Genomic DNA, 13,754 nt, shown 5'->3' on the forward strand with positions numbered 1-13,754 from the left:
GTGTTCTCGAGGTCACTGGACTCGACAGTACATAAGTTCCAGTTGAAATGCTCAGTGTAGCATACAGTAGGTTATGCACAGTCCATGATCTTGAAGGACCTGCAGGGGACTCATCTAGCTGGCTCATCCATCTCCCCCACCGCTTCATCAACTCATGAATAAGCAGAGCTAAGTACGTACATGAATTATTTTCCCATGGGGTTTTCGGGAGATTAATATATCACCGAATCCCCTAATGTTATTACGGATCTGTAGTATTAGGAAAATATTCCTTGTATCACTCTCCACGCTGGTTCTCCAACACTTGGAACCACATGAGTAGTAGTTCAGGCTAGGGAGTGCTTTCTTGATTTGAAGAGTGTCAACACCTAGGATATCCACCTAATTTTTATCTGTGAAGTTAAATATTTTTCGTACATGGGCCTGAAGGCAATTTTGGTATCAAGATATACAACAGACGACTAACTCACTGAGATGGATGACACAGTGAAATGAGGCAGGTGCTCCTGGTTGTCCACCACCACCTCAAAGCCACTGAAGTTCAATGTCTGTCCAGGAGTATAGTATTCCCCAACCTTCCTCTGTAATAACAAATTTCAATGAGACATACATAACAGAAGACTGCTCTTGTCTCTGAACTTATTAAGTGAATAATCTAACATTTGTTGACATTGGGTCTTTCAAACTACAGAACTGAATTTTGCTTTTATTGTTATGATTTTTATATTCTTTTCTCTTTCCTTTCCTTCTGCTTCTTGAAAGTGAATGCATGAAAGTAGAATGCATCCCTTTAACTCTGAAGTCCCAATAAGCTAGACTAATTCTATTAATCAAATCTATATTTTGGATATCAGATAAATCAGACTCTTCCAGGGCTTCAGACACAACATCTGCAAATTTTACCAAGATCTTGAATATATGGCGCATCAGGACGAATGTTGTAAATCAGTCGAAGATGATGTTTATAGCGAGGAACTTGGCGTGAATCTGGACTGTGTCATTTCAAAACAAAGGCTGCCTGTCTCTCGCATCCCTTCTGAACCCTCACTGGTGTAGGGCAAGAGGAATGCAGCCGGTCATGGGTTTATTTTATTTTTCAAGCATATAGACACACACTGGAATAATTAAATTAGTTTTCAAATTCAACAACAATTTAGATTTATGTGCACAGATGTAACTCATAACTTATTCATCTAAAACTAGCTTCCTTGACAGGTGTGGTGCTTCTCAGACTTTTCTGTTCCATGCTTTGTTTGCAGCTGCCGCCCTTACCGCTTTCATCCTGCCCTCGTGACCCCATTGCACCAGTCAGTACTCCAGAGACATATAAATTTATGTTCATACAGCCCTGCTCTACTTGAGCTCCCCTGTGGTGTCTTCATCCTCTATGCAAGAATCAATCAGAATCGCTGGTCAACTCTGGAACAGCCTCTCTTGGGTACGCATGGATTTATAAAAAAAAATAATAATTTGAGTTGTCAGCTGTTTTGGATAAGGTCTCTCCCCAATTAGTCCAATTTATGGAGGGCTTATTGTACTACTACTACTACTTTTATATACTTCTTTACTAAAGAACGATAAGATCCTTCAAAGACAATAGTTACCTACTGAAATTATATTTTCATCTCCAATTCATGTAAATTGTCCATGTCAACTGTGATTTATGTACAAAATTTAACAACAACTTTATATTAATCTCAGGAAAACAATAAAACAAGGACAAAGGGTATTTTTAGACAATCTCATCTGCCTCTAAGATAAACCATAGATACTAGGGAGCTTTCAGCCAGATGAATCATTTGTGCTGAATAAATTCATCCAACACATTGTCGTCTCATTTTGCTGTCGGCCATGCCATCACATGGCACAGACCTCGGGAAACCTTCTGATTACCTACCTTGCCATTCTCAACAAAATTGGCCACCATAATGATGACATTAATTTGCTGCTCCATCACCATCCTCCAGAAGTCTGCAATGGTGCACACTTTAGCATTCTTGGGCCCCTGTGTTGCGATGTAGCGCATATTGCCATAGCCCTGCCAGTAAAATTAAGATTTGATTATTTGTAAAACCTGTGAACCAAAATTTATCCTGCAAATGTATTCTAACAACATGAACCCATGAATATGACTCCGGCTCAGGCACATTCACCAGATTTTATTTTTTCTATACAGCTAGTCTACCTGCAAATAAAATGTCTGGTGGCAATTTAGTGTTGCAGATTTACAATATATATATATATATATATATATATATATATATATATATATATATATATATATATATATATATATATATATATATATATATATATATATATATATATATATATATATATCATAAGACTGTGACACTCCTGGCAAGGAAGCAGGACTGGGGCTGCACAGACTCACCGGCACATGGTTGGCATTGATGTAGTCTGAGGACGGGTCGTCATCAAGCTTGGAGAGAACCACCCGGGTGTCATCAACTGCATCAGGGAATTGCTGTTAGCATAAGGAAACACCTTTTTCAAGCAAAAGCTAACATATGATTTAACCCGTATGCTTCAGCTCACTTGAAGCTATGATTGAGTGACTAAGCAATGGCCAAATGAGCCACATAATAGACGAGCAAAACAGCACGGAATGTACATTAGCGTGCTCCTCACATAACCACGCAGCTGGTAGTATTCCGACTGAAGTGGCACGATTGATATTTGGAAGGCCTGTGAAGGGTGTTTTTTTTCCCTACTTCTCCTACTACTACAAAGTACTAGGCTACAGTCTACAGAATGTCCTTCATTAACAAATCAATTGTATGATTTCTTGATATCTTTTAGCCCTGACTTCGTCATAGTGTGTAGTGAATATGTTGTCATATTGTAAACAATGGCCTAAAGCAAGTACCTTCTCTTTCATCCTATTATTAATCCTGAGATGTATTTTTATTATTTGTAGGTAATACATGGCCATGAGAAAGAGTGACCATAAGAATAACTACAGTAAGTTATGTTAATGCAAATGGAACTTGTTGCATGCTAAAATAAGTTAAGAATAGGACATGGTGCAAATGAGGTGGAACAGGTGTACTTGTAGTCAGGAGATGCATTTCTGAGCGTATAGTGCCTTTGTAAACATGTGAATACCAGCGGTTGCCAGTTACTAGGGGTATTGCTGTATTTCCCCGATCTTGCCACTTCTACTTCTTCAAACTTTGGTTCTTCATTATTATTTAACTTGTGAAGTAATTCCTTTACCTATGTATCTTTTTATCTTACTGTATTTTGAGTGGTATCATCTTTTACTCCATGTATAATTGTCTTTTTTTCTTTTCTGTGGCATTCCTGACTATTGAATCCTTAGGTTGAATTACTTTAATCACCTCCTTATCTGTGTTCTCCCTCTGCTCCACCTGTTGCTACATCAATATCTGTTGAAAAGGCATCTCATGTTTCTCTTATTCCTCTCATATTTTTAACTTCATAGCTCCCTTCTAATTTCTCCTTGATTCTTCATCTTCTGTCTTTAATTTCTCAATTTCCTTCTCCCTGCTCTCATTAATCTTATTAAGGTACCCCAGAACCTGGGGTTTCTTGGAGACAATAATGAACTCAGCATTGTTGAGGATTTGGCCATTGCTTAAGTTTTGATATTCACTGTTCAACAGTTTCATAATTCACTCTCCCTTTTCCTGGAGACAGAACCATTTATCTAGCAGCCCAAGTACCCTTATACTATAATAAGCATTCCTGCATGAAGAGGTGGCAAAATATCCATTGTTTCCTGACACTGCTTGCTTGTACATATTGTCCAAACAGTGGCAGACAACCGTGCATGTGTATATTAGTTTTTATTGAACCTATTTCATGTATTTATTTATGTAAACATACAGGTAATGTGTTTATCTTAGCTTTGGTAACAAATTAGATACAGTAAAGTCTGCAAAACACTGTTAATATTTCATATAAGGGGTTTTAGGTCACTTGATATATGAGCCAAAGAACACATCCATATGAACACTAAGTTCGTTGTACGATCGTTTTGCTGTACAACTGTTTTTCCAAGACTGTAACCCAATTTAAAAGCGGGAGGTACCTGCACTGATTTATCCCCCTTCTTAAATATTGGCACAATATTAGTCTTTTTCCAAGTTGCCACTACTATTCCAATGTCAAAATTTCCCAAAACTACTGAGCAGTTGTTCAGAAATTATCTATCTATCTTCTTTAGTACATGCAGGAAGATATACTCTGGTATAGGAGACTTAGGTTTTTGAAGTTTATATATCTCTTTTAATGACTGCCTTTGATTATACTAACGTCACATAGTATTTCTTCTTCCCTTCCCACAAACACTTACTGAAACATTAGTAATACACAGACCGTCTCACCATCGGCCAGAGTGTGTGAGTGAAAACAGTGAAGGTGCAACTCACATGGGAGGTTGTTTTTGTAGCGGTTCTTGCCTCTGTGTTCCGGAAACAGGGCTACCACCATGCTCTTGTTTAAGGTTCCTGGCACAGTCTACCAAAGGCAATAAATGTGATCAGTTTAGCCATGAAAAGCAACACAGATTAACCCTGCTGAGGCATTAAACTCTTATTATTAAGTCAGGAATACATTTTATAAGTAGTAATTACTCACCATTCACCTGTTTTTTTTCTGACATGCACTCTATGTACCATATTTCCCGCCATATAAGACGCACCAGAGTATAAGAGGGCACCTCTAATGTGGCAAGGTATATTTAGAAAAAATAGAAAACTCCACATTTTCCCTGAACTTAAGTAATTAGCAGTAAAATATTGTCAGATTTCATATAAAAATAAGTGTTAGTGAATGCATTGGTACCATGTCAAGCTCTATGTTGTGCAACTCACTCAGCACCAACTGAAAAAATAATCCTATGCTAGGGTATTAACACCATGTAACTGGTTGAGGTGAAGAAGGCATTACTAATTAAAAAGTTTCCTTACCTGTGCCAAGCAGTGACCAACTCTTGGACACCAATTGAACACTGAACTACTCAAACTGTTAAATTAAAGCACAACCAAAATATAAAAAATATCCAAAGCAAAATTAACTATATCCCTTGACTGATAATGTAAATTTCTTTGGTGAACTATGAAGGATAATACACACCCTGGGGTCACATTAATTTTCTAAGGGAGAGCTTCATAATCCTATGCTAGGATTATGTTTGGTCCCGACAGACAGTAAGAAGCACTCATATCTCACCTGACTTAAAGAGAAATCTAAATATTTCCACTCCATTAAGGCTAAAGAACTTCAATGTGCACTTCAAGGTACTTTGTAAGATGCTTTAATATACATATTTACATTTATGCATTCTTCCACTTAAGATTTGTGAATTTCATGAAAGGCAGCACCCCTTACCCTAAAATCATCTCCAATCTCCTTTGAACCAATCATCTTGTTGAGATAGCCTTCCACTTCTTCATATGGCACTTGACTTGTAGTGGCCAGAGATGCTTGTGGATTCAGGTTCTCATAAATGGGTTCATCCTCTATCTTGTCCTGGAAGAAGGTAACTTGCTTTGATTGTTAAGCAAAGTTATCAGAAATCATTCTTTCCTGATCATGTAATTAACTGAGTCAGTAAGCCAAGTGATTCATATTTATGTTACATAGATTTACATAGAAAATCAGACCACACAGACCCCATGGTCCAGACTAGGTAGCCTGTCCTTAAACCAAAGTGATTCTACAATAATTAGATGGCTCCAAAACGTTGCATTTCTACTCTAGTTAATATTAAGTTCAAGGAAGTGATGGTCGATCTTGTTTTTAAAGGAGTCAATCGTGTTACACTGGACCACTGAAGGTGGGAGCTTATTCCATTCTCGCACTACAACGTTGGTGAAGAAAAATTTTGTGCAGTCTGAATTTACTTGTCTACATTTGAGTTTTATGCCATTGTTCCTCATTCGCAAAGTGTCATCAATCATAAACAATTTTGTTCTGTCTACATTCGTGAAACCATTAAGTATTTTAAAACATTCGATCAGTTTTCCTCGGAGGCGACGTTTCTCAAGAGAGAACATGTTAAGGGTGGAAAGCCTTTCTTCGTAGGATTTGTTGCGCAAGGAAGGGATCATTTTTGTTGCCCGACGCTGAACACCTAATTTAGCAATGCCCTTTGCATGGTGGGGAGACCAAAACTGTACCGCATATTCCAAGTGGGGTCTGACTAAACTATTGTAGAGCAGAAGTATTACATCTTTATTCTTGAATAAAAAATTTCTTTTAATGAAGCCCAACATTCTGTTCGCTTTATTTGCTGCATCGATGCATTGATGTGAAAATTTGAGGTTTGATGCGATTTTGACCCCCAAGTCCTTAACGCATTGAACGCTTGTGAGTTTAACACCGCCCATTTCGTAATCGAACTTTTTATTTCTTGTTCCAACTTGAAGGACCTGGCACTTGTCTACGTTAAAGGGCATCTCCCATCTATCCGACCAAGCTGAAATTTTGTACAAATCCTCTTGGAGGCTTTGCCTGTCTTCGTCAGTGAGAACCGAGTTACCAATCTTTGTGTCGTCTGCAAATTTACTAATGCGATTATTGCGTCCAACATCCACATCGTTGAAGAGCACTGGACCAAGAACCGAGCCCTGAGGGGCACCACTGTTCATCCTGCCCTTCGAAATGTGAAGTTATCTCAAAACATAGACTCATGTGAACCTGTGTGGTTTTCTTTTATTTATTCCCATAAAATGCATTTGAAAACTCTCTAAGGTTTCATCATAAACTGCATTGAAAAGTATCTGGGTTAATCTTTGTACCCTTATATAAAGCAGTAAGCATCCATTTTTATGAACTATGAAAATTGATATTTATGACCTTATTGTAAGAATGATCACTATGGAGCTAATGCTTATTGACAGATAAGTCAGTCAGTCTCTCTCTCTCTCTCTCTCTCTCTCTCTCTCTCTCTCTCTCTCTCTCTCTCTCTCTCTCTCTCTCTCTCTCTCTCTCTCTCTCTCTCTCTCTCTCTCTCCTTCATTTTGAAATGAATGGCTCCAAAAAGACTTACATGTGTCAACCTTATTCTAATGAGGGCTCTCCACTTTCCTTGAATTTTGGGAGCCTGTTCAAGCCCAGGAACTGTTGGCAATTCTGCACTACCTCATTATGTCTTCTTCACTCTAATTCTCCCAATTCTTACCCAAACTACTATTACAGTACTCTTACCCTCCTCACCCCTCAATCCTCATTCATCTTCTCCACATGCTCAAACTGCCTCAACTACTCCATTCTCATCACAATACACAAAATATTTAGCAGGAGACACTGAAGTAACCAATATCTATCCTAACTTCCTAATAATGAGCTGTTAATCTTTGGTTTCTTGGCTAAGAGACAAAGTTAGTCTGGGTAGGTATACATAGTGATTTTATTAACTCCTTATTTATGAATGTCCATGATAGGGAAAAAATAAAGAATTATGTAGAAATGTAGATATTATGGAGCTTACTAATGTCAGGATACTAACCATAACAATAACTTTACCAACATGTACGTACTTCTTTTATGGTCTCCCTGTTTGTGGTCACCAGAGGCCCCATGACTGGGGTCATGTCTTGCAGTGCGTGATTGGCAGTGATTTTCTGTTCATCCTCTAAATGAAACATGAAAAACCTGATTTTCATTGTTTATTTTGGCAAATGTATCTTAATTATCCTTCCTATGTATTTCCACATCTGTTATTCATCATTCCCTACACTAATATTTCTCATTGATGGCTTCACTGCTTCATAACTGAAGTGTCAAAGTTATTATTTCAGTTACATATTTCTTGACTTATATGATGACCAATTACTGTAACTTTTAGATAAAATAATGTATTTTGTTTTTGTTGCCATGTACATACCTTTGCTGGCTGGCTGTCTAGAGTAACTGCAATGAGGAAGGAAAGACTAGTTGTAAACACTTACTGCTATCATGAATACTGGTTATTGTAGTAATATATTTTCTTGGCAATATGAAACCCTTCTACATTGCAGATGTTGGCAAAACTGCCATAAACATTATTCAGTGATGTCCAACATATGCTTATTAATTTTTCATATCTTTAAATATGTCTGGGTCCCATCCAATATTCTATTCTGTTCATCACATTTAACTTCTCACACTGGCCAGGTAAGGTGCCAAGTTTAAATATTAGAAAACAGTCAGAAGAGGAGTGCACTGCACCACTGGTTCTGTGTAGCCTGCAAAATTAGGTTTGGGAGTAATGAAAATCAGTACTTTGGATTTATGAAGATGACAATCAGAGATTAGACAATGGAATGTGGGTATGTCAGTACATAAGAGAGCTTGGAATGATGAGCAGTAAAAATCAATCTTCTGGGAAACATATGATATGTTACTTTGAACATTAAGTACTAGAGGATGTATGGAAGACACTGCTGTCACCTGATCCCTTGATTGAGCCATCACCCCTGGGCATGTCTTGCACTCGCTGATATCCCCAGTTTGGAATGTGGAGTGATTTTTTACCTATTTTCCATTTTCAAAAATTTCCCCCCTACAATAAAGTAATGAAACAAATTTTGACTCCTTGATAGTGCTGTCAGTAGACCGATAGATATAAAATCTATTTTTTTTCTAAATGTTTAAATTTTGGCATTTTCCCCAAATTTTTATATTTCTGGATTTCTGTATATTTCAGCTATAAATGTTTACGAAAATCACTGCTTTTATAATACATCTTAACCCATTGACTTTGGATTTCCTACAAGAAGACCTCACCAAGCTACAGGAATGGATAAAAAAGTGGCTGCTACAATTCAATGAAGAAAAATGTTAAGTCATGCAACTTCATCATCATCATCATAATTTCATTTAATGTCTGTTTTCACTCATCCTGCGTGGTTGGATGCTTTATGGCTCTCCTCCATTCTACTCTGTCTTCTGCCCATTGCTCATCCAATCCCATCAATGCCAAGTCTTCCTGTATACACCTTCTCCACGTTTTCCTAGGTCTACCAACTGGTCTCCTTACTTTAACCTTCAATCTCTCCTAACTCCCAGCACTGTATTCTCCCCTGCTTTCTTTACATGTGGATGACTATAATCATTACCCGGGGTTAGGGACTTTTCTGGCCATGACAACAGTAGTCATTGCCTGGGGTTAAGAAGGTAGATGATCAAAGCAAGTAGAGAAAGTAGAGAAAAAAGCTTTAATGGCAGACAATTGTATGGAAAATATCAATCCTCATTTCATTTGTTGTTTTAGGAGGTGACTTAATGGATTCAGATTTTGTATTGCGGGAGGTAGTGGTTGGAGACTTGACCCTCCAAAATAGTTTAATTTTGATGGAACATTCATCAAAATGATTGCATGATTTTCCTTGAATTCACAGTGGGGTAAAGATATAAAGTAACAATACACTGTATGAAGAATGGAACTTACCAAAGGTATGCCAGCAGTCCAAAGAGGGGGAAGATCAATAACAGCAGCAGCAACAACAGCAGAGGGTCATATGAACTTATATCCGTGGGCTCCACAACCACCCCTCCATCCAGTATCACAAAGGAGTAGGTTTTCTCTCCTGGAAAATATTATAAACAGTTAGTTTCTCATCTGCTCTCATTCTATTTAAATGGAACTTATTTCAAGGAATGGATGAAGTCTCCATCTTTATTATAGTAAAAGTACATTAATCAAAATCCCAAATGTTAGAATATCCCAGATCCAAAAGTTCTGCTGGCTGAAAAAAAAAAAAAAATAAATAAAATAAAAAAATAAAATAAAAATAAAATAAAAATAAATGAATAAAATCACCCATTAAAGCCAATCTTTATATTGTGCAATGTCAGTAGATGCAGAATCTGTACGTGACTGCAATGGTGTTCTAAAAAAAAAAAAAAAAGGTAATAGCTGGAGGAGGAGGAGGAGGAGGAGAGTAGGAGGAAGGGAGGAGGAGGGGGGAGGAGGAGGAAGAGGATGAGGAGGAGAAGGAGGAGATGGAGGGAAGAGGAGGAGAAGGAGGAGGATTGCATAATGCCTTTTTTAATTGGAATTTTCTTGCTTTTCCTGTGGACTCCAATGGTTGCCCTGTCTTTCTACATAACTCCTAACACAACGATTCATCTGCACCACGTCTCCTGAGTGCCGTATGATTGTTGAAGTCAAATCCTTTTCAGCCCATGCAGTGTCTGGGTAGAGAAACAGGTCATGACAGGTTGTGTTTTTTTCGCATTGGTTTTATCTGCCTCAAAAAATCTCCAGAAAATTAAAAGTCCATTGGGGTATATATTATCGTGTGATTACTCGAAGTGTTGCTTCCTTGTGATTCTTATTTCCATCATTTTCCCCTGTCTCAGAGGTCAAGATGTCATACAAAAAAATCAGAAATATATTTATAGTTTTTTTATGCTCTTATTATGCCTCTTTTACACGTTTTCCTCATGTATATAGTAAATATGATAAATACATATCTCTCTACATAACAAATACATAGAAATATATGAAAAAAAATGTAACATAAAATGTCTGGATGTTCAGTCGGCAACAGCGGACGGCGCAAGGTGGAGTTTACGCTGCTGCAAGGCTGAAATAACACAATGCTGTCTCCAATCACCAGTTCTCATTTCCAGTCATTATGAACTATAGGTGAATGGGGGGAAGCTGGATGAGGAAGAACATTTCTGTTATTTGGGAGATGTTCGGGACTGTGAGGCAGGAGTGGAGAGGACAGTGAAAGCGAGAGTGGCGGCAACGTGGTTAAAGGGGAAGGAGGTGGCTAGTCTGCTTGTGAATTGTAGCATTCCTGTAAAGAGCAGAGCAGCTGGGGTGTACCAGTGAGATGCCTTCTGTTTTGAACACAGATCGGCTCTAGATCATTGGCCCGGATCTGAATCTGACTGGATTCGCTCTGGGTAAATAGAATGCAGAGCGACAGATCAAAACACACACACACACACACACACACACACACACACACACACACACACACACCACTCCGGTAGCTCAATCGGTTACAGCACCGCGCTGCAAAGCTTCACTGCCAAACAGCTGGTGGTTGGAGCCCCGCTCAGGCCGGATTCTTTCCGTTGACTAGGAGTGGTTACTGTCCCCCCTTGAGCAAGGGGGATGGGGTGTGTGGTGTGTGAGGTCCTGGTAGTACCCAGAGATCGACGATAATGAGCACTTGCTCACGTCGGTGTGGCCTAGCTGTTTATCTCCCACAATTCCGTTGTGTAATACTTCTATTTTACATCTTTACTGCCTACAAAACCCTTTTTGCAACATCATCTTATCTTATTATATATTCTTCACTCATTATGGGAGGCGCTCTTGAGTTCCATACTTGAAATAAAGTCGGAGGAGAGGCCGAGTGTAACCGCATGAGAGCTGGACGTGGGTGTCGTCTGCTACAACCCACCTCGGCCTCTGGATCAGGCAGATCAGGATCAGGATCACCCAGATCATGAGAATCCAGATCTCAGTGGTAAATAGAACACGGGTTCTCCAGCCAGATCAGTGATCTAAATCGGATCCTTATAAATAGAAGAACATGAAGAAGAGCAGAAACATGGGCTCTAACTAGAAAACTGATGGAGGTATTGAGAGCAAGTGATCGCAGAATGTTGAGGTATATGGCGGGGATCAGGTGACAAGATATGGTGTCCAGTGCAGATGTAGCTAACAGATGTGGAGTAGAGGACCTGGAAACAGTGCTCAGAAGGGAAAGACTCCAATGGCTTGGACATGTGAAGAGAGGAGGGGAGGATACAGTGCTGGAAGTTTTGGAGAGATTAGAAGTAGAAGGAAGGAGACCAGTTGGTAGACCTAGGAAAACGTGGAGAAGGTGTAGGAAGACTTGGCATTGATGGGATTGGATGAGCATCTTGCAGAAGACAGTAGAATGAAGGAGAACCATATATTAAGCGTCCAACCGTTCAGGAAGAGTGAAAACGGACGTTGAACGAAATGATGATGATGAAAATCTATATTCAAGGCTTTACTCATTATATTTTCAAGTAGTAAAACTGTATACAGTATGTAGACATAGGAAAAAAGCACTCACAAAATATGCTTGAAATTTTGCAACAGAATTACACTTACCTGAATTTTCTCAATAACTATGCATATATATGAAAAACACTGCCTTTATGAGTTCCCAGTATCTTCCTCAATACTCCTGCATTAATGAATTAAAGATAAAACAACATAAATGACTGCAGCATAACTGTTTAGAAGGGCAAAGGTATAGGTACGTACTAAACACTTCCTTTAGAGGTATGTACTTGTACGTAGTAAACACTGTACGGGTTAATAATCAATGAAATCCATGCATTTGGGTTTGATACAATCAGTAGGTATTTTTACAAATTGGTTAATAAGGTGGATATGGTCAGTTAAGTCTGTGAAAATAAGAGGGTTACTCTGTACAAATTGCATCAGTTACTCACCGAGCAACTCATTCACCACCATGAGGCCAATGATGTAAGTCTGGCCTAACTTTAAGGGACAGTTGAGAAAGTCACCGTATTTTTGGCCATCTCCCAGCACAAACTCCTTACCAGCCTGCAACACAGAAAATGATGTATCAGGCATGGCAAAATACCAATAACTCCTCACCACACGGCAACATATAAAAAGACAAGCAGACAGATATCAGTGTACCAAATGCTTCAAATACACATTTGTCATCTATGTCAACATAAAATGATTCACATACATGAAGAGGACGTGTCCTATGTAGGGCAAGATGAAGAGAGGGTTAGTTAATTACATAACTGTAGGCAAAATGCTAAAAAGAAATATATCATATGTCAGAGTAGCCCATGAAAGAGCATATCATTATGCAGACTTGGAAAAAACAACAACAAAAAAGCAAAAAGTGTAATTTTAAAAAGTGACATATTGATAAAAAAGGTAATCTCTCAAGAGAAAAGCTACATGAAGCACAAATGAATAGCAAACACTATGGTTAAGTGACTGAAGAATACATGTTTTATTGCAGCCTTAACACTGACTTAACTAATGGGTAATGTGGAAGTAAAGAATAACAACCATTAACAAACTCGTAGCATAGTTCATAACAACGGTGAGCCTGGCCAAGAAGTCTTATGGCGGATTGGCCTGGCCCACGGTGTTATGGACTCGCTCAACACCAGTATATGGCATTGTTGATACCTGTGCAGAAGAACAAAGATCCGGATCTTCAAGTCCCTTGTGCTCCCTGTCTTACTCTATAGTTGTGAGACATGGACACTAAATGGGGACTTGGAGAGGTGGATTGATGCCTTTGGTAATAAATGTCTACGCAGAATCATGGGATATCGCTGGAATGACATTTTTTTTTTTTACGTCACAGCCTATTGCGCCGTTAGGATTTTTCACTGGTGGGGCCTGATGGTTACCCCAGCCCGTTGTGGTGCAGGCAAATGTTTATAGTGGCGCCATCTTGTTTTGGCTCATACTGCCCCCCGGAGCTCATCTTTGAGCCTCTCTTTGGAGAGGTAATCTAGAATCCGGGTTGATAGGTTGTCTTCAGGGCAGCATGTGGGTAGTCTTTGGCCACTCGTCGGTGACTGAAAAATCCCAGCTGTATGGCAGCAAGGATTCGAACCTGTGTCCCTCCTGGATCTCCTGGACATGGCGCCGGCACGCTAACGACTTAGCCGCCGCATCCCCATCGACTACTCTGTGAGATTGATTCGACATATATTACCTGCATAGTCCGTCAACGCCAACTCCGGCTATACGGGCACGTGGCATGTTACCCTGAAGC

At 39.1% G+C, this 13,754-nt stretch overlaps 1 protein-coding gene across 15 annotated transcripts in view; it reads right to left on the reverse strand.

Annotated features, from left to right (window-relative positions):
• Positions 1 to 13,754, reverse strand: part of LOC126981044 (receptor-type tyrosine-protein phosphatase F-like) — an 83,820-nt gene that overhangs the window by 16,520 nt on the left and 53,546 nt on the right. For all 15 annotated transcript variants that reach the window (XM_050831698.1, XM_050831697.1, XM_050831696.1 and 12 more), the window contains 9 exons: positions 12,430 to 12,544; positions 9,425 to 9,563; positions 7,880 to 7,905; positions 7,533 to 7,627; positions 5,380 to 5,520; positions 4,419 to 4,506; positions 2,396 to 2,472; positions 1,898 to 2,038; positions 471 to 581 (listed from right to left, as the gene is read on the reverse strand). In XM_050831698.1, coding sequence (XP_050687655.1) covers positions 471 to 581; positions 1,898 to 2,038; positions 2,396 to 2,472; positions 4,419 to 4,506; positions 5,380 to 5,520; positions 7,533 to 7,627; positions 7,880 to 7,905; positions 9,425 to 9,563; positions 12,430 to 12,544 — 933 coding nt within the window. The remainder of the gene's footprint in view (positions 1 to 470; positions 582 to 1,897; positions 2,039 to 2,395; positions 2,473 to 4,418; positions 4,507 to 5,379; positions 5,521 to 7,532; positions 7,628 to 7,879; positions 7,906 to 9,424; positions 9,564 to 12,429; positions 12,545 to 13,754) is intronic.

The sequence above is a fragment of the Eriocheir sinensis genome, chromosome 46 (assembly GCF_024679095.1).
Source record: "Eriocheir sinensis breed Jianghai 21 chromosome 46, ASM2467909v1, whole genome shotgun sequence".
NCBI lineage: Eukaryota > Metazoa > Arthropoda > Malacostraca > Decapoda > Varunidae > Eriocheir > Eriocheir sinensis.